Below are 20,439 nucleotides of genomic sequence, written 5' to 3'. Positions count from 1 at the left end.
CACAAACACATCAAGCACACACTAGAGACAATTTAGGATCGCCAATGCACCTAACCTGCATGTCTTTGGAATGTGGGAGGAAACCAGAGCACCCGGAGGAAACCCACGCAGACACGGCGAGAACATACAAACTCCATTCAGGGAGGACCCGGGAAGCGAACCTGAGTTTCCTAACTGCGAGGCAGCAGTGCTACCCACTGCGCCACCGTGTCGCCCTTTATGACTATCACGTCTCTTATTATCTGCGGTGGGATGGCTCCCTGCTCGGGATTTGTTCTTGCCTTGAACCCTGTGTTGGCTGGGATTGACTCCAGCAGACCCCCGTGACCCTTTGTTAGGATATAGCGGGTTGGTAAATGACTGACTGACTGACGTCTCTTATTATATGTTTTCAAAACTGTATTTGCTGTATTTTCATATTACATGACTTTTTTTAACAATTTCTTTGTCAGTACTTCAACTATCCTTTCCCTCTTTTGTTTCCATGTTCTTTGGAAGCTTGTTTAGACCAAATTAATGACATTATGGGCTTCCTCCACCTGAGTAGGAGTTCACTTTTTGAATAGGGAATAATAAGAATAAGGTATATGTCACAGTGGGGGACATCATGATTTTAGAGAGGCCTAGGTGGGGCACGGCCAAAAAAAGGTTGGGAACCACTGGTGCAGACAGACTCAAGGCGGTCATGGCTGCCGTTTAATTCATACTGACATTAAGGTGGTGATCAGTAATTTTGTGTTTTATATTTGTAATTAATTTAGACCACTTTGAGAGAGATCTGTTTTGACGTCAACATTAAAGAGTGTTTTCCTGTTCATCAGTGTTAAAAAAGCCAAACTCAGTTTATTTTTGTAAAGCACTTCTTATTAAATCCACTGTGATTCAATGTTTTATAATAATGACATGTGAGAACTTTCAAGAACTGAATACTTTTTATAAGCAATGAATTGTTTTTATTTTAATGAAAATATAATAGCAGTCATAGAAATGTAGAGTATAAGTGAACATTTTTTTAATCATCACAATATTAATATATTTTTAATTTTCATTTTTTATTTCATTTATGTATATGCCCATCTCCACTTGAGCCACTGACTCCCTTAATATGTTTAAGAAGTGATTGAAAACACTAACATACTCTGAAGATTGGTCAAATTATTGTTCAATTATTTTTGCTTTGTGGATATCTTTCATATTGATAATTTTGTTTTTTATGCTAGCTTTATAGCTATTCTTGTGTGGTAATCAGCTTTTGTAACCTGTCCTGCTACTCTTGTTTAAAACACTCTCTTAACTGATGTTGCTCAATTGTGTTGACCTCCTTTGTAAGGTGATTTGGATAAAAGCATCTGCTAAGCAAATAAATGTAAATGTATTGTAAGAATAAAGACAAATGGAGATCATAAAGTTTTGGGGTACCATAATTAAAATCCTGAATATTTGATGGAAAATGGGGGAAAAAAAAAAACAGTTTCACAAGAGATTTCTTTTCAGACATGAGTAAAACGTTAGAATGGCCCAGTATGGTGGTAGAACCCCATAGAAGGATGCCGAGGTGGAAAAGGAGGGCTTAGGGGGTTGTAACCTGAACATAATGTCATTGACGTTGCTGCATCTGTTGAGAAGAGGCGTTATATGACAGTGCCAACCCACAACTCGGGGTGGAATTACCATTTGATGACCCCATAAGCTGTCTCCCAATCACACGTGTGTGACAATATTTATATCTCTATATATATAAAATCAAACATCTGTCTGTCTGCTTTTCACAAGAGAACTACTTAACGGATTTACAGTAGATCAGGTTTTTTTCTACAATTTGCTTGAACTTTCCGGTTGATTTTGCGGTTTGATTTATTGCCGCTAATCCGAGACAGAGGCTATGGGCCGAGGGGAGGGGGAAGCATGACATCAGGAGTGGGGAGTCAGTCTACCTCTGCATTTTGGAGTGTACCTCGCCTCCGCTTAGCTAGCAATAGCTTTTTGTTTATTGATTTTTAAAGTTTGTCCTGTTTCACTACTATGTGGGGGACTCTCTACGCCAGGGGTCCTCAATCACTGTCCTGGAGGGCCGCAGTGCCTGAAGGTTTTTGTTCTAACCCGGTTGCTTAATTAGAAAGCAATTCTTGCCGATAATTTAATTTCATGGCTTGTTAGTGCTTTAACTCTGCCATGTCATGTCATTCTCATATCCTAGATTTTCTTCCCCTTTCTAAGGATATCATCCAAATGATTTGAAGGCTAAAATGGAGGAGTAATTATTAGTCCTTCACTTTTTTCTCTTCACTTTCCTTCCAAGTATTTAATTAAACCCAATAGTGCATGATAAATACACACGGGTTTAAATGGAAACAAGCTAAATGGAGAAATGCTGGTCTTGTTTGTCATTTACATCTTATTGCTAATTAGGAGCAATTAAAAAAACAAGAATCCAGCTGTTTAAGACTAAAATGAGCAATTAGGGTTAAAAATCTTAACAAGCGAGACACCTAAAGTGAAGCAGAAGTGTTACTTGAGCAATAAGTGTTTCTTATTAAGCAATTGGGTTGGAGCAAAAACCTGCAGCCGCTGCAGTCCTCCAGAACCGTAAATTAGGACCCCCTGCTCTACACCTTTACTTCTCCTTGGGTGTCTCCTTTTGGAAAGTCAAGAAAAAAAATCAAGCCTTCATAAGAAAATCAACTAACGGGGAAAAAATATTTTAGTTTTACTTACTTCATCGTTGGGTGTATTAAACGTCATCCTTTGTCACAGATGGCTTAAAAAAAATTGGTAAGAAGTGGTGTCTTTGGTACTTCCAGGTAAATTACGCTTTTAGTGATACCATAGGAAGTCACTCAATAGATGTGTACTATGCGATAATAAAGAATTAAGTACATTAACATAGATAGATAAATAGGAAAGGCACTATATAATAGATAGAACTTTGTTTGTCCCCAGAAGCAAATTAAGCTTTTTACAGAAGCTCTTTAAATAAACAAATAAATATGTAGAAAAATAAATATAAATATACACACCCATTATCATCTGGGCACGCACCAGAATGACTAAAGGAAGAAAATCTATTATATAAAAAAAAACTTGGGATGAGACAAGACTTTTTGGGCAATGAGACGTGATCTTTTGAAGAGAGACACTTCAGAGAGACACTTTCACGTCCCACGACACAAATAAACGTAGAACAAAGAGCAGCTTAAAAAAAAAAGATAAGTTAAAGATGACACGTCCACGATTAAGCAAAGCAGAAAGAGTGGCGCGATGAAAAGAAACACAAAAGGGCTGGAGAGAAAAGAATGTAAATTCTGAAAAGGAGAAATGTAAGCAAAGACTTAGTGAAGAAGAAGATTCTGTGCGTCGAAAAGACACCAATAAGTGATAGAGAGAAAAAATGCACAAAAAAAAGCAATAAAAATAATAATCTATTTGCAAATTCGGAAAATAAGGAAAGTAATAATCAGTCCAGACCAAGTAAATTTGAAAAACGAGTAGGTCCAAACGGGTGAATGATATTCGCACCAAGTTCTTAAAGGCTCTGGAGTGCTGCTTAATCTTTCTTTTCTTTCAGCTGCTCCCGTTAGGGGTTGCCACAGCGGATCATCTTCTTCCATATCTTTCTGTCCTCTGCATCTTGCTCTGTCCCACCCATCACCTGCATGTTCTCTCTCACCACATCAATAAACCTCCTCTTAGGCCTTACTCTTTTCCTCTTACTTGACAGCTCTATACTTAGCATCCTTCTCCCAATATACCCAGCATCTCTCCTCTGCACTTGTCCAAACCAACGCAATCTCGCCTCTCTGACTTTGTCTCCCAACTGTCTAACCTGAGCTGACCCTCTAATGTCCTCATTTCTAATCCTGTCCCTCCTCATCACACCCAATGCAAATCTTAACATCTTTAACTCTGCCACCTCCAGCTCTGTCTCCTGCTTTCTGGTCAGTGCCACCGTCTCCAACCCATATAACATAGCTGGTCTCACTAGTGTCCTGTAGACCTTCCCTCTCACTCTTGCTGATACCCGTCTGTCACAAATCACTCCTGACACTCTTCTCCACCCACTCCACCCTGCCTGCACTCCCTTTTCCACCTCTCTTCCACAATCCCCGTTACTCTGTACTGTCCCCAGTATTTAAACTCATCCACCTCCAATCCACCTGGTCTTACTCCCCTTCCATTTAGTCTCTTGCACGCACAATATATCAACCTTCCTTCTCTCTATCATATCTGCTAACTCTCTCCCCTTACCAGTCGTACTGCCAACATTCAAAGTTCCTACCCTCAGTTCCACTCTCTTTACCTTCCTTCTTTCCTTCTGCCTCCGGACGAGTCTCCCCCCTCTTCTTCTCCTTGTTTGGCAAACAGTAGCCCAATTTCCCCCAGCACCCTGTTGGCTAACAGTACTGGTGGCGGTCGTTGTTAACTCGGGACTCGACCAATCCGGTATGGAAATTTGTATTGTTGTCCACATACTGATTTGGTAAAATTTTACACTGGATGCCCTTCCTGACGCAACCCTCCCTATTTATCTGGGCTTGGGACCGGCATAAAGAAGCACACTGGTTTGTGCATCCCCTGTGGCTGTGTTGCTTAATGAGGGGGAAAAAATTAATTTAAATGAGTTTAGCTTAATGCTGCTCTCATTGTGTTTCAGATCTGCAATTTTTAAAATAATAGATGCCTATATTTTCATTATTATTTTGCTCAGACAAACAAGATGAACTGAAATACAGGACACTTGCATGGACAATTAACATCAAAGCACCTTCTTTTACAGTAATCAATCACCTTAAAACATTTGTGTAAACGAAGCAGAAGACCATGAAATGGTTGTGATGTCCTACATCTAGGATTTATCAGATTAGTTTACCACTTGGGAAAGGAAGGAATACTAACAAGATCAAAAACCATGAGCAAAATCATCCATCGTACAGACAGCCAGCCAATCAAATATGTGTAATATCACATATCCCAAAGCCTCACGTGGAATTTTAAAATAAATATGGCTTGTATAAGGGACCAAAACAGAAGAAGAAACAGCAATGCCAAAAAGGACATCAGAAGAGGATACCAAGTCAGCCATTTCATCTCGCCGTCAGTGAAAGCATCTGTGGACACTTTTTGTGACTGAAGACAGAGAAGAAAATTAAAATTAGTCAAAACCTTTTATTGATACATACCAGACAAGGGTAAAATGACAGAGAAACACAGTCCTAGGATACCGCACTTCATCTGCCTTGAGCGCAGATATCCTTGCTCTTTTATACCTTTCTAGTCTCCTGATCTTTGACCACGTAAGCAATAAAAATAGCGTCCTGACTCATTTTGTATTTTTCCAATTTGTAAAGTCATTACCCTAAAGGTATATTTTCTTGTCACACACATCATCAAAAGAAAACTTCCAGAAAGTATACATGCTTTTTGTCACGTACGCAAAACACAAACAAGTTTGATCATTCTGTTCTATTTTCTGTACTTACACACATACATTTTGTTTAATTACATCATTTTATGTTTTTACACTCCTCCCTTTTTGAACAAAATGATGTGGGCAATATAATTAAATTGAAATGGTTGATGAAGGGGAAGGGGGGGGGGAAAGGGGATGGGGAGGAGAAAATGGAAGAAGCTATACGAGACATGTGCTCCTCATGTAGCATATATGCCCTTTCCATAGAGGCGGTAAAGTACTTAGATAGAGATCACCACCCATCCTTGGGTAGCCCGAGAGGGTGCGGGTAACAGTCAACAGAAAAAGTATTTTTAAGATAGCCATTTCTTGCAATGTGATGCGTGGATCCAGGCAGGCAGTCCTTCAACTTTCACGGCATGTGGTGTGGATAGAAGAATTTGGAATGGTCCTCTCCACCTAGGCTGATGCCAGTGTTTCCTCCGAGTATCTCGAACCAGGATCCAGGTGCCCAAGGGAATTGGTAAATCCTTGGAAAGGGGGCTGGTCCTCCAGGCTTGATTAACCTGCTGGTGGACTTCCTTCAATGAGGTTCGGAGACCTGCAAGACTAGAGAGAAGATCATTGTCCACAGTATGCAAATTCACATTTCCTACAACCATGCCAATGGGCATGGGACGTCCGGTCAGAATCTCAAACGGCGATAGTCCCAGTTGTCGGTGTGTCCGTCCCCTTAGTCCCATTAAAGCTAAGGGTAGTGCATCCGGCCATGATAAATTAGTTTGTTCACAAATTTTTGCGAGTTTAGCTTTTAAAGTGCCATTGCATCGTTCTACGATGCCTCCGCTTTGGGGATGGTATTTACAATAATGGTGCACATTAATTTGGAGCCAGGTGGTTAATTCATTTATAACGGAGTTCACAAAATGAGTGCCATTATCTGTTTGTAACTTTTGAGGGATACCCCATCTTGGAATAATTTCTTTAATTAGTGCTTTAGCTACTGTTTTGGCATCGTTGTGTTTTGAAGGGAAAGCCTCTACCTATCGGGAGAACACATCGACAATCACAAGACAATATCGGTACCCTTTAGACGGGGTTAGTTCAATGAAATCCATTTGGAGGTGTTCAAACGGACCCATTGGATTAGGGGTAACGGCGGGACTTACCTGGGTACCTTTTCCCACATTAAACTTTTGACATATTGCACAGCGTCTGCAAAATTGCTCTGCATATGTAGAGAAACCTACAGCTTCCCAATGTTTTTCAACATCTCGAACCAGGGCATCTCTACCTGCGTGATCGAGGCCATGGGCGATTTTTGCCATTCCTGGGAAAGAGGCTTTTGGGAGAAAAGGTTTGTTAGTGTGTTTGAGTCCAGACTCCATAAGAGAGGGACCCTTCTTTGGACCATTTTCTCCTTTCGATATCCGTGGCTGCACTCTGTAAAGAAATAATTTGATTATCAGGGTCCTGGTCATTTCTCTGTTGGAATAAAGAAATTGGTGTGTTATTATATGCAGCCTCTTTAGCAAAGTGGTCAGCTAATTCATTTCCTTTGCTAACAGGATCCTGTTTTCCTGTGTGAGCTTGACATTTAACAATCGCTAGCTTTGATGGTTTGGTTATGGCTTCTAAAAGGGATTCGATCAATTTCTGATGTTGGAATGGGTTTGCCAGTACTGGTCTTAAATCCCCTTAGTTTCCATAGTGCTCCATGATCATGGCAGACTCCAAAAGCATACCTGGAATCCGTATAAATTGTTACGATCTTCCCTTCGGACAGCTGACATGCTCGAGTGAGTGCTACGAGTTCAGCTGCCTGTGCACTCAAGCTTGATGAAATTCCATTTGCTTCCAGCAGGCGGTCCCCTTGGACCACTGCGTAACTGGTTGAGGGTGCTCCATTTTTCAATCGCAGGGAACATCCATCCACAAAAATCATTTCTCCAGTTTCTAAAGGTGTTTCCTGTAGATCTACTCTAGGTTTTACAACCTTTGCTATTTCGTCATGGCAATTATGTGGTTCTCCTTCGTTGTTAGTTGGGAGAAGAGTGGCTGGATTTAAAGTGGAGCATCTTTCAATTGTAACATTTGACAAAGTACAGAGTACATTCTGATAGTGTATTGCCCTAGCAGTAGTGAGATGTGAAGTTTTGGATTGTACTAGGATAGAATGTACAGCGTGAGGCACTTTAACTGTTAGGGGGCTCATGAGAACTACATCCGTGCTTGCTAATACAGCTTCTGTTGTTGCAGCCACAGCACGAAGACACGGAGGAAGTGCTGCGGCCACTGGATCCAGTTTTTTAGAAAAATAAGCCACCGGTCTTTGTTTATCTCCATGTTGTTGCGTCAGTACTGCATTCATAAATCCCTGCTTTTCGTCCACGAACAAAGTGAATGGACGAGAATGATCAGGCAAACCAAGCGCGGGCGCAGATAGAAGAGCAGTTTTGAGGTTACAGAGAGCCTTCTCAGCCTGTTCATTCCATTGGACCTGGCCAGAAAGGGGGATGCCAGGAGTATTAGCCAATTGTTGCAACGGCTGTGCTCTTTCAGTAAAATTTAGAACCCACTGTCTGCAGTAGCCCAGAATACCTAAAACAGACATAACCTGTTGTTTTGTGACCGGTCTAGGAAGATTTTGGATGGCTGTAATGCGATCGCTAGAGAGAGCTCTTGTTCCATACGTAATGTCATGACCTAGATATTTTACAGTTGTTTTGATTAGCTACAGCTTAACTTTAGAAACTTTATGGCCATTTTCCCCCAGAAACAGCAACAATTTCTGGGTATCTTTTGTACAATCTTCTTCCGTAGCGCTACATATCATTTCCATCTACATACTGTATCAATGTACTACCTCTTTCCGGCCAAAAGCCTTCTAAATTTTGGGCAAGAGCTTGTCCATAAACACAAGGGGCTTCAGTGTATCCCTGAGGCATGACGGTCCATGTCCAACGGCGGTACCGCGTTTGACGAGATCGGAATGTATGGCGGAGATGCCAGCCTCTGCTTCGGGAGACAGAGGATATTGGGCACGGTGCGGGCGGAAGGAGGATTTCGGGTGGATCACCAGAGGCTCACAATGGGCTATCCTTCCATAATCATTCTTTCCCTGGGACCATAGTGAATCAGGGAGCATAGAGAGCCAAGAAGGGAAAGTGGTTTGTAATGAACAAGCAAAAGAGGAAGGACGGCACAAAGCGCGATGTACTAAAAAATCAGTTTGAAACACCACTTTAGTTATTAAACGGTCAGGAGTATCAAAAATACCCGGAGTAACTTGTAACCAGTCTGTTCTTTCAAGGCATTTTTCTACCCATGGTCCTATTTCCCCCCATTTAACAGTGCGTGATTTAGCTAAGGAAATATGGGGCACTGAGCCGCCAAGATAATATATATGCTGTGAGCATGTAAGATGAACAGAAGCAGCTGCCTTTGTGGATGAAATAAAAACACAGGAGATGTGAAGGGTTTCGGGGCAAGTACCAGAAGTAAGGAAAGATTCTAGCCAGGGGGTGTCTACTTCTATAGGGAAGTATTGGGCAGTACAGTGTAAAATGTCAGGGGCCTGTAAATTGGGAAAGAGACAAGGGGAAAAAGAGTGTAGGGCTTTGAGGAGAATGGTGTGTGGGGAAATATCTAAAGTCCATGCTGCAAAAGAGGGTTTGGGGTAAGGGGTAATTTGACACAACAACTTGGGGGTTGAACAGAAAAAACCTTTGTCAGTCATAGAAATAGAAAGAGAAAGTTTTGTCATGAGATCTCTTCCTAAAAGGTTAACTGGACAGAGCTGATTCAAAAGAAAACGATGCAGTAAGGTATGTCCGCCAGGACGTGACTGGACTTGAAGAGGTTTTGATACTTGAAGAAGGTGAGGTTGTCCAGAAGCAGTAAGCACAGTAACAGTCTCGTTCGAGGCAGGGACCTTTGCCAGCGAGAGGGTAGATCGAGTGGCACCAGTGTCGATTAAGAAAATAGTCTCAGTGCCATCAACGAACAATGTCAGTAAAGGATCAGTCTCTGAATTATGGGTGAGCAAAGGTAGTTGAAAAGAGTGGCTGGAGGTCCCTGCGTTTTCCTATGGCCAGTATTGTTGGTCAGGGGTGTCAGAAAAAACAGGTGGAATAAGGGGAGGTGGGGGCTGTTGCTGTCTGTGAGGGCACTCCCGACGAAAATGTCCAGTTTCACCACAGGCGTAGCAAGAGAAGGAATTAGCATTGGAATTAAAGGGAGAGGGAATAAAAGGATTCTTATTGTGGTCAACAGGAGGAGCTCTAAAACCACCTCGTCCTCTTCCTCGTCCTCGTCCCCTTCCTCTAAAGCCATATCCTCGACCTTGGTCAGGAGCATTCCTGGTATAATAGTTCATCTGTGCTGCCAATAATTTGGCATGAGAGTCCGATTCCTTCTGCTTAGTTTGTTTTTCGGCATGTTCAGCATGTCGTTTGACTTCATCAAACGTGGCACTTTCCCACTCAATACAGGAAGTGCGGACCTTGTTTTGTATATGAAGGCGCAAACCGGAAACAAAAGGTGGAACTGCAGCTCGAGTGCGGTCATCAACATTTTCCAAGCCCGAGTGATTAGCCATAAGGTCTTGAATCCTATGTGCCCATTCATCAACCGTCTCGTCTCTCTTTTGTTTTGCAGCAGAAATAAGGGACCAGTCCGTTCCTTTTTTATATTTTTCTGCAATATTTTGTCTCAACGCCTCCCATTGTGGGTTAAATTCGCCTTCTCCACCTATCCCCTGTCCTCGAGTTAAAGCTGGGTTCCATACCCATGGAACGTCATTGCGGACACCCCTGCTAACAGTGGCCCATGTGGTCCCAAGCTTTTGACGAAGTACCTGGGTCCATTCAGCAGCGTTAGGCTTATACATGCTATCTAACTGATCAAGTTGTTCAACAAATTTTAGTCCTCCTACTTCCTTTGGATCTGGAAGTGCATTCACGACATCTTTTAGTTCTTGGATGTCCCAGTTCCGATTTATCATAACTGTTGTGGGATTTTGGGGTCCGGCTGGATGGGCAGGGTTATAATGGGGATTGGGAACTTCTATTAAAGGGCAAGTAAGTGAAGGTGAAGGATCAGAAGAGAAAAAAGTTGGAGCTGGTTTGTGAGTGGAGGTTTGACTTCGAGTGCATTTGGAGACGGGGGTTTGTCTAGTACAGGGTGGGTCATCACGATGGGTAGAGGGGTCATAGTGATCTGTGCCTGGGGGATCATCAGGGGAAACTTCTGCTGGTTGTAGTGCAGGGGGGGCAGTCGGAATGGGGGATAGAGGAGGGGATAATGGAGGTGCCTGAGGTTGGTACTGAGGAGGGGAAAAAATAATAGGATAAAGGGGGTCTTTATTTGGATTATTCTTCCTTTTCCTCCCATCTGCCTGTGGTTCAGTGCCTATCTGAACTTTCTGTAATGTAATTAGTAATTCCTCTTTCTCCTTTTTAGCCTTTCCCTCATTTGCCCGCAACAATTCATTCTGTTTCTGTACTGCTTCTAAATTTCTGTCTTTTATTACTAATTCCCATCTATCGAACATATCCATTCGATACGGTCCACTATTATAACAACCCTGCTTATTCCTACACAGGATCTTCCTAGTTTCCTGTATTTCACTTACATCTCCTGTCCCCTCTATCGGCCAACGCCCACCACTCTGTCTATTCCATTTCTTACATGCCTTCTTGAAATCTAAACCTGTCTTCTTTTCTATAAATTTCCTAGGAGACCCATTTTTACGGGGCGTCTGTTGATCCTCCGAAAATAATTCTTCCAGCATTAATGATTTTGATCCCCCTGTGCGGCGATTAACAGGCTTACTGTTATAAGTTCCCATTATGTCCCCTTGCCCTCCCGGGTTCTGTATTTAATTTTCCAACTATATACTGATTCGCCTAATCCCTTGTCCGTATGAATCAGCGAGGTATTAAGTGTGCCACTCACTGTTCCCTTACTTTTCCCTTCTTTTTCCCAAGGGGAGACACCTAACTATCGTTCCTGTACCAGTTCCCAGGAGAACACGGTATTGTTGCTATTAGTATGTAGATTTATTTATTCCGTCCTAACAGCAATCCTGCAATCTGTGCTCTTTTTCTGTTTATGTTTCCATACATATATATACCACCCCGTTACTCGTCCCGTTAGCCTGTCCGCTCACATCCCCGGATTCCAGCTCAGGTGACTTCGTGTCCGATTCGGTTCAGCAGAATACTACATCAATACGTCCAGCCGAGTCTAGGATATGGGTGAGGCCAGTATCCTTTCGTCAGACCTTTCATATGCGTCAAACTGCTTGGGTCAAGTCTCCATCACCTTAAGCAACCCGTTGAGATATGAGTATGACTAGACGGTCAACAGGAAACTCGCCCTCCCGTAATTTAGAAAATAAAAAATGTTCGGAAATCCCCCGGTGCTTACCCCAGCCTGGAAGTGTGCAAGCTCTGTCTGGAAATCCGTTCAGTCACCGTGGATGTAGCAAAGAGGAGACCAGGGGCTCCTCACGCAAGAACTGTTTCAGGACAGGGCAGTCCTAACTTTTGCCGGAGCTGCATGCTCTGCTGCCGGAGCTCAAGTTGACGGCAGTCCGCTGGTAAGACGGATCACTGAAATGGTCTCGCTGGAGGAGTCGACCGGCCGTCTCTTGCCCCACGTTGGGCGCCAAAAACTGTGGACACTTTTTGTGACTGAAGACAGAGAAGAAAATTAAAATTAGTCAAAACCTTTTATTGATACATACCAGACAAGGGTAAAATGACAGAGAAACACAGTCCTAGGACACCGCACTTCATCTGCCTCGAGCGCAGATATCCTTGCTCTTTTATACCTTTCTAGTCTCCTGATCGTTGACCACGTAAGCAATAAAAATAGCGTCCTGACTCATTTTGTATTTTTCCAATTTGTAAAGTCATTACCCTAAAGGTATATTTTCTTGTCACACACATCATCAAAAGAAAACTTCCAGAAAGTATACATGCTTTTTGTCACGTACGCAAAACACAAACAAGTTTGATCATTCTGTTCTATTTTCTGTACTTACACACATACATTTTGTTTAATTACATCATTTTATGTTTTTACACATCTTATGAACAACACTGACTGCTAGATCAAAAAGCCACCCCAGGACAAACTTCTAATCCTTGACATTCTTCATAAGCTTTTTCTAAAGACTGTCTATATCCAGAGTTTGCTATCTGTATTTTCTTTTATACTTCCTTCTACCGGTATTAATATTATTTAATAAATACCACATTTCTTTTAAATTTGTATACTTTGTCTTTATATCTAGAGAGATTGAAATAGTAAATTAAAAATAATGACATCTGTATGGGGAGTAGCCACATTACTTGCCCGTTGGGTTTATCAAGACTAAGAGGTCACTCCTTAAAAGAAAAGACAAGTGCAGTAACAGCAGGACATATTGTTTAGTTGGTAAGTGGCATATAAACAAAAGAGTTGTGCTTTCTATTGTGTCATGATGTGCCCACAGGTTTGTCAGTGCTGACGATAGTAGGTTCTTAAGTAAAAACCCCTATAGAATATTGTGAGACGTATTAGGGCTCCATTGTCTATTTAAGGATATTACTCTTATAGAATATTGTGAGACGTGTTAAGGCACCATTGTCTATTTAAGGATTTTTATGTAAGTAAAGACTCCTATAGAATATTGTGAGACGTGTTAAGACTCCATTGTCTATTTAAGGATATTACTCTTATAGAATATTGTGAGACGTGTTAAGGCTCCATTGTCTATTTAATGATATTACTCTTATAGAATATTGTGAGACGTGTTAAGGCTCCATTGTCTATTTAAGGATATTACTCTTATAGAATATTGTGAGACGTGTTAAGGCTCCATTGTCTATTTAAGGATATTACTCTTATAGAATATTGTGAGACGTGTTAAAGCTCCATTGTCTATTTAAGGATTTTTATGTAAGTAAAGACTCCTATAGAATATTGTGAGACGTGTTAAGGCTCCATTGTCTATTTAAGGATATTACTCTTATAGAATATTGTGAGATGTGTTAAGGCTCCATTGTCTATTTAAGGATTTTTATGTAAGTAAAGACTCCTATAGAATATTGTGAGACGTGTTAAGGCTCCATTGTCTATTTAAGGATATTACTCTTATAGAATATTGTGAGACGTGTTAAGACTCCATTGTCTATTTAAGGATTTTTATGTAAGTAAAGACTCCTATAGGATATTGTGAGATGTATTCTCCAGTGTCTATTTATCTATGTAGGAATATGAGAGGGTTCTAAATAGAATATTGTGTGGTGATTGACAATTATGTTTTCACTTGAGACTTTGTCCACAGGATCCCTATGTGTATGTGTATCTGTATGCGTGAAAATGTGCGAGAGCAGAACAACCTAGTAATGGACTTGGCAATGTCCTACAGAAACCCACGATAATGCATGCTACAAAATGTGAATAAATACTTTCTGAAGGGATTGTATGCTTTTAACTCGTAGAAACCTTTACCAAAGAAGACAAAAAAATATTGCCATAATGTTTGTTTAAATGTGTTGATTTTACAGATTGCAAAAACAAGAGCTTTGTCAAAAGCGGCAAAGAAGAAAGAGGATGTAGCAAAACCAATGGCTCCCCTTGCTGCCAAGAAGCTAAGCAAAAACTGGCCAATGGGCAAGAAGGACCCCCTTGCTGCCGGTCTACTTCCAACTCTTTCACTTGCCGACATCCTTCAGCAGAAAAAGAAAAAGGGACTGTCACTGGCTGATCTGCAAAAGGACAAGTTTCCTTGGCCAGAGTGGAATGATGCTGAAGTCAATGGTGAGGTATGGGATGCGACAAAGACAGCTAAAGAGAGAGAGAAGGCAAGCAAAATCCCTATTGTTCACTTTTTTAATGATCCTAAAGGAAAAATCCAGATGCCACCATCCGTTACTGTCCACACTTGGAGACGTCCCTCTGATTTCATGGTGGACAAGACACCTGTCGTTATAGAAAACAAAACCTGGTTTGATCTGGTTTCTTCAAACGGACACTTACTTGGCAGTGAAATGTTGAGGAGGATAATCTGCGACATCTGCACGCTGTGGAGATCCTGCAATGGGATTTTGACAACTGAAGGAAGAAGCAGGATGATGGATCATTCAACTCTTTCATGGAAACCTTGGGAACATATTTATTCCCTCTGCAAGGTCAAAAAGGGCCATATAGCACAGTACAACTTTTATGGGAAATATGTGGTAAAGCTTTATTGGATGGGGTGCTGGCGAAAGATTATAATTGACGACACTGTTCCATTTGATAATGACAACAAAATGTTACTGCCAGCCACATCCTGTGACACAGAATTATGGCCGATTCTGTTGGCCAAGGCGATCATCAAACTGACAAATGTAGACATGAGTAAGGATGGAAAAAGTGAGCTTGGAGAACTTTCAGTTCTGCATACTCTCACTGGGTGGTTCCCTGAAACTGTTCCTCTTAATGCAGGATATTTAAACCAAGTCTGGAGTTTTCTAAAACAAACAGTTCCACCAGAGACCTTAGAAGAGAGTAGTTCATTGATTAGATCTTTATCTAAATCGAACAATGTAAGTGGTCCACGTCCAGAAATTAAGAGTGACAAGGTGATCTCTGCTGAACCTGGGCCCTTGACTACAAATAGAAAAACTGCAGAGGATGAAAATGTGACAGATGATGTTCAGGCAGGCTCTTCATCCTCCAGTGAGATTGAGGATGATCAGCCAGACATGGGGACTAAGGAAGGGGTAAAGACTCCACGGATGGCTGTTTATGCCAGTTTCTTGTCCTCTCATTTGACAGAGAAGAAAATTCCTGGTCTTGAAGAGGCAACTGATTTCAAAGAGAAACTACAGAATTATGGCCTTCCATTTAATTTGAATCATGCAGTGTTAGTGACTAAAACTAGATCTTTCACAACCGCTTCTGCCCCTTCTCAGGCTTTGTCATTTTCCACATGGAAGGCGATACGTAGAATTAAATCTGCAGGGAAGCAAGAACGCTTTGTTGAAATTGTGAGTCCTTTCCTCAACTATGGCAGAGAACCCATGGCAGGGTCATCAGTGAAACCTGCTCAACAGGAGATGGATAAGACCAAAGAGAGAGCGAATGATATTGAGGCTGTGACAGCTGGAAATGCTGCAGAGAAACCACCGACGGGTCACTCTGGGCAAAATGTCAGCTCAGATAATATCTCGACTCAGGAGGTATCTGTTACTCAACCTTTAGAGCAGCACAAACCTCAGAACACTTGGATTGCCATTGAGGATTTCTGTAAGTGTTTTCCAACTTTGTTAGTGTACCACATGCCCGCAACATACCAGCACTCTGCCCAGAAGTCGGATTTAAGGTCTGTAGAGGAAAAGAGGTGCACCTTTCTATCTGTCGACAACTTGCAACCAACAGAAATTGTCACCTGTTTTTCTCCTTTTTCCAACTGGAAAGAGCCTGAAAGCAACGAAAAGGGTGGCCTGCTCACCGCGGAACCGTTTTCATGGAAAAACATGGCAACATACCTGCCCATTCTGCAAATTAATACTTGTGCAACCAAAGCGGCCCTGGTCATGCTGCCCGCAGGCCGTCATGTGTTACGATTTACGGCGAGGTGCCCCCAAGGGTACCACATTCATCTCTGTAGTACTGTTCAATTTGCTTTTGGTGAGGAGGAACTTGTCATGCCATTTCTGGCAGAAGAAAGCCAAAACTTTATTGAACAAGCAACAACCATCCTGAAGGCTGTTGGGAATGTTATCGACAATTTTAGCGATAACGATGAACTTTTGCAGGCCCAGAATGATCTTGAAGAAGCTCATTGCCCCTTGCAACTGAAAGACCCGGAGGCAGTGAAAGAACACTTTGAAGCCTTCAATGGTTCCTTGCACTACACCATAACCAAAGCTCTAGCAAACGGCAATGTCCAGGATATGGCATTTGCCATTCAAGTCTTAACTTATAATGATTCCACAACGACATATTTCAAAGGTAACCCAAGATCCTCTGAGGTGAAGGTAGATGTTCCTCCACAGTGGATTAACAGAGAAGCGACTTCAGAAGAAGTACAGGCTGTGATTGTCATACAGGCAGCATGGAGAGAATATTATGTTAGTAAACTGATGAAGGCAAGAAATGTGAAGACAAAAGAGAACAAAAGGGCAGTGCAGGCACTGCAGAAAATCAGGTCTGCACTAGATGCAAATTTTGAGGAGCATTCTGTTACTCTGTTAAGATATCTCTTCAAAAGTAATGTGCAGTCAATCCATCTGTACCCATGCTATGAGGATGAGTGGACCAAGGTTTCTTTTGCCGACTATGTAGTAACCTATCCTGATCAACCAGCAAACTCCTGGTTTTTGGTCTTTAGGGAAGTGTTTGCTTTCCCTGAAGACATGGTTATTGTGCCGCATATATACTCTAATGTGCCAGCCAGTATACTTCACGTGATTGAGAATGACACTGGAGAAGAAATAGAGAGGATCTTCCAGAAAGTTCAGCCACATCTTTACTCCAAAAACAAAACCTATACGTTCATGGCAGAAGCTGCTTCAGGGGATTCAGCTATTACCGCTGGAGAGTGGAAACTGCGCTTAGTTGGCTCTTGTCTTCCTTTGCCAGTTCCTTGCAAAAATACCACAAACCACCTGTTTTTGGTGAAAGAGTACAAAGATTATTATATCCCAAATGATAGACAGCTCATTTGCAGGGTCTTTGTCACTGTAACTGTAAAACACTTCACCACTGTTCAGATCCAGACATCCCAATCTGATGTCTATATCAAGCTACAGATACTCGATAATGAAGAAGAGGTGGCATCTACCATTCGTAAAGGTTCTGCTGTTATTCCAGTATTTACATTTTGGCCAAATGAAACGCCATCCTCAACATCAAGTGAAGGCACCACTGCAGTCGGAAAAGTGGAAAGAAGCACCTCTGGTAGAAGTCCAGGCAGTAAGGATGTGGGAGCCAATGCGTCTACCTCTGTATCGAAAGAGGCGGTGGTCACAAAGTCAAACAATCACAAATATGTCGTTCAGGCTTCTGTACTGCACAAAAGTTGGACCCTAACTGATGACCAGCAAGCCTTTGTGAAGACATTAAAAGAACAGGAAAAAAATGAAATTAAAGTACATGGTAAAAAACCAGAGGAAGTACTAGAAGAAAAGCCAGCAGATACACCTAGCCTAACACCCATCTTACCTCAGAAAGTCACAAAGGGCTCCATTGCAGCCTTTAAGAGGATTAAAGACAAAGCTCCAGAAAAGCCTTTGGATAAATTAAAGTTTAGCAAAGAAGCAGACACGGCTGTACGGAAACCAGACTCCAAACTGTTTTCCTCGTCCAACCTACAACAATTGTTCCGAAAGGCAAATGTCTCACCAGTTGTTGTCAGGTCATCTTCACCCAATAGTCTCTGGAAACAACGGAAAACTCCAAGCATCCAGCGAGACGTGGAAAGTGAAAAGGAGTCTTTTGATGTCACTAAGGCCTATTGGAGCCTTCACATTGTGTGTGATCCTAATGATTCAGACTCAATAGTATTAAAAAAAGACACTGAACGAGTTGAGGAAATCCGGGCCATGAAGCTGGCATGGGAATCTGCCGAGCCAGGAAGAGCTAAGAAAGCTGTGCTTGCTCGTCTTCAGTATATTAAACAACTCCCACAAAAAGTACTTTTTGGTAACATCAGAAAGGCCATAACTGGTAGCATTGCAGTGGCGGGTAGTTCTGGAAGTGTTACAAACAGAAAAACTTCGGGTCGTGCTGAAGAAGAGGATGCCAAACTGCCTGCGGAATTTACTGTTTTCTTTAGGAAAACCATCGCAGAGCCCATTTTTAAAGACAAATCTGTTACTGAGCAGCAAACCAGAGAACACTGTGAGAAAATGGATCTCTTCAAGAGAAATCGAGAGATGATCCTCAACCAAAGAGAGCTAGAGAAACAATCGAGGGGCCAGTTGAAATACAAACAAATGGAGATGTATGAACAATTGCAAACCACAGTAGACGAGAAAAGGGAAAAGATTCTTGAATGTCGAGAAGAATTCCGACAGACACAGATCACGAACCTAAAGCATCAAATGAGTGAAGAAGCTCTACCCCCAACAGAAGAGAGAGTGAAACCAGCAAAAAGGATGTCTATATCCCAGCCGAAGAGTCCCAAGGGAGGAAAAAAGAAATGAAGGACTTTGTGAAGGGAATAGAGGCCAACAGTTTTGACCTAGCTTAGATTTCCAGCTGGTATCCTCTCTATGGAGTTCGTCTGTTCCCCCACCAGGAATCATGTAGATTTCTTCTGGGGGTATCTCCCACAGTCCAAAGAGATACTCATTTCTGAAGATTGGTAATTAAACTGAGTGAATGTGGCTGGTTGTCCATGGATAGACATGGACATCCAGCAATTTTTCTCACATTGGCTTCGGTGCAATATGATCCTGTACTGAAGAAGTAAGTTTAGAATAGTAAATGAATGAATTTGGCGGCACGGTGGCGCAGTGGGTAGCGCTGCTGCCTCGCAGTTGGGAGATCTGGGGACCTGGGTTCGCTTCCTGGGTCCTCCCTGCGTGGAGTTTGCATGTTCTCCCCATGTCTGCGTGGGTTTCCTCCGGGCGCTCCGGTTTCCTCCCACAGTCCAAAGTCATGCAGGTTAGGTGGATTGGCGATTCTAAATTGGCCCTAGTGTGTGCTTGGTGTGTGGGTGTGTGTGTCCTGCGGTGGGTTGGCACCCTGCCTGGGACTGGTTCCTGTCTTGTGCCCTGTGTTGGCTGGGATTGGCTCCAGCAGACCCCCGTGACCCTGTGTTCGGATTCAGCGGGTTGGAAAATGGATGGGTGGATGGATGAATTTGTTAGGACGGCAACAAAGGGTTCATCTCCATCCCGAATATCTCAATCTTGATCAAATTCAAGGAAGATTGATCATCATTATTTGGTTCCCATTTGATACGACATCACCAGGGGCCTCATGTATAAACGGTGCGTACGCACAAAAATGTTGCGTACGAACATTTCTACGCTCAAATCGCGATGTATAAAACCTAAACTTGGCGTAAAGCCACGCACATTTCCACGGTACCTCATACCCTTGCGTACGCAATTTCTCCGCATGGTTTTGCAGACTAGCGGCACCCAGCGTCAAAGCAGTGCTACTGTTCCTGTGTGGTTACCATTTCTTTCTTAGACCCACATTCCTGAAGCGGCTTTATAAATACACTGAAATTAACTGCATATTGTTTATTAGTGTAATGCATCTGATTGTAATTAACCTGTAGCAATATAATGGTCCAGGGAATAGCCATAGTATTCCAAATACCATAACTGCTTTAGCGTTGTTACGCTCACTGCATCTTCTTCTTCTTTCAGCTGCTCCTGTTAAGGGTTGCCACAGCGGATCATCTTTTTCCATATTACTCTCACTGCACCACTCAGAGTATTTATATTACTGTATCTGAGTGGGGAATCACAGCAGCAGCTGATCGGAAAGAGAATTATCGGTATACAGTTTCAAGCACACACTACCTCAGCCATGGCAAAACGCGTCAAAGCCTTTCCTGTACGGACCTCGCGTTTCAGAAACAGTTTCATCCCAAGAACTATAAACGCACTTAATCAGTCCATCAATTGCTCCTTGTAGCAATTGTTTCTACTTATAAGTACAGTTACCTCATTGTAACTTTATAAAGTGCGTATGATGACGATATCATTTTTAAGATGAAATGCAGCAAAATATGTTGCTTATAGTATACAGATAAAACTTTATTTAAATGAAGTTAATCTGTATTGTTAATAATTAAACATGTGAGGACACGGTGCCGCAGCACTAGCTAGTTCACGGATAGCTCCTGCCTTGCATTGTATTATTGCTGGTGCTGACGCGACACTGGAAGGATAGACGGATAGAATAATTAAACATGTACTACGAAGATATTTCAATGTTCCTTAAAAGTTTTGAAGAATCAGCGTTCTACGCTTACAGATGGCTTAACGTCTATTACAGAGCTGATTGTGTGGAGATTGGGTATTTGG

At 42.1% G+C, this 20,439-nt stretch overlaps 2 protein-coding genes across 2 annotated transcripts in view; both read left to right on the top strand.

The window, feature by feature from the left end:
* Window positions 1-20,439, top strand: part of inka2 (inka box actin regulator 2) — a 361,375-nt gene that overhangs the window by 171,234 nt on the left and 169,702 nt on the right. The window lies entirely within an intron of this gene.
* LOC114647654 (androglobin-like) lies at window positions 13,793-18,645 on the top strand. Its single transcript, XM_051924304.1, has one exon. It carries the CDS (start codon window positions 14,029-14,031, stop codon window positions 18,595-18,597), a length of 4,569 nt encoding a protein of 1,522 aa, XP_051780264.1. The 5' UTR covers window positions 13,793-14,028; the 3' UTR covers window positions 18,598-18,645.

This window comes from Erpetoichthys calabaricus, chromosome 3 (genome assembly GCF_900747795.2).
Source record: "Erpetoichthys calabaricus chromosome 3, fErpCal1.3, whole genome shotgun sequence".
In the NCBI taxonomy this organism is placed as follows: Eukaryota; Metazoa; Chordata; class Cladistia; order Polypteriformes; family Polypteridae; genus Erpetoichthys; species Erpetoichthys calabaricus.
This window is presented reverse-complemented; position numbering and strand designations above follow the sequence as displayed.

Excerpts from the sequence above, each read along its gene's own strand:
- LOC114647654 (XM_051924304.1), top strand. The coding sequence starts at position 14,029 with ATGGCTCCCCTTGCTGCCAAGAAGCTAAGCAAAAACTGGCCAATGGGC.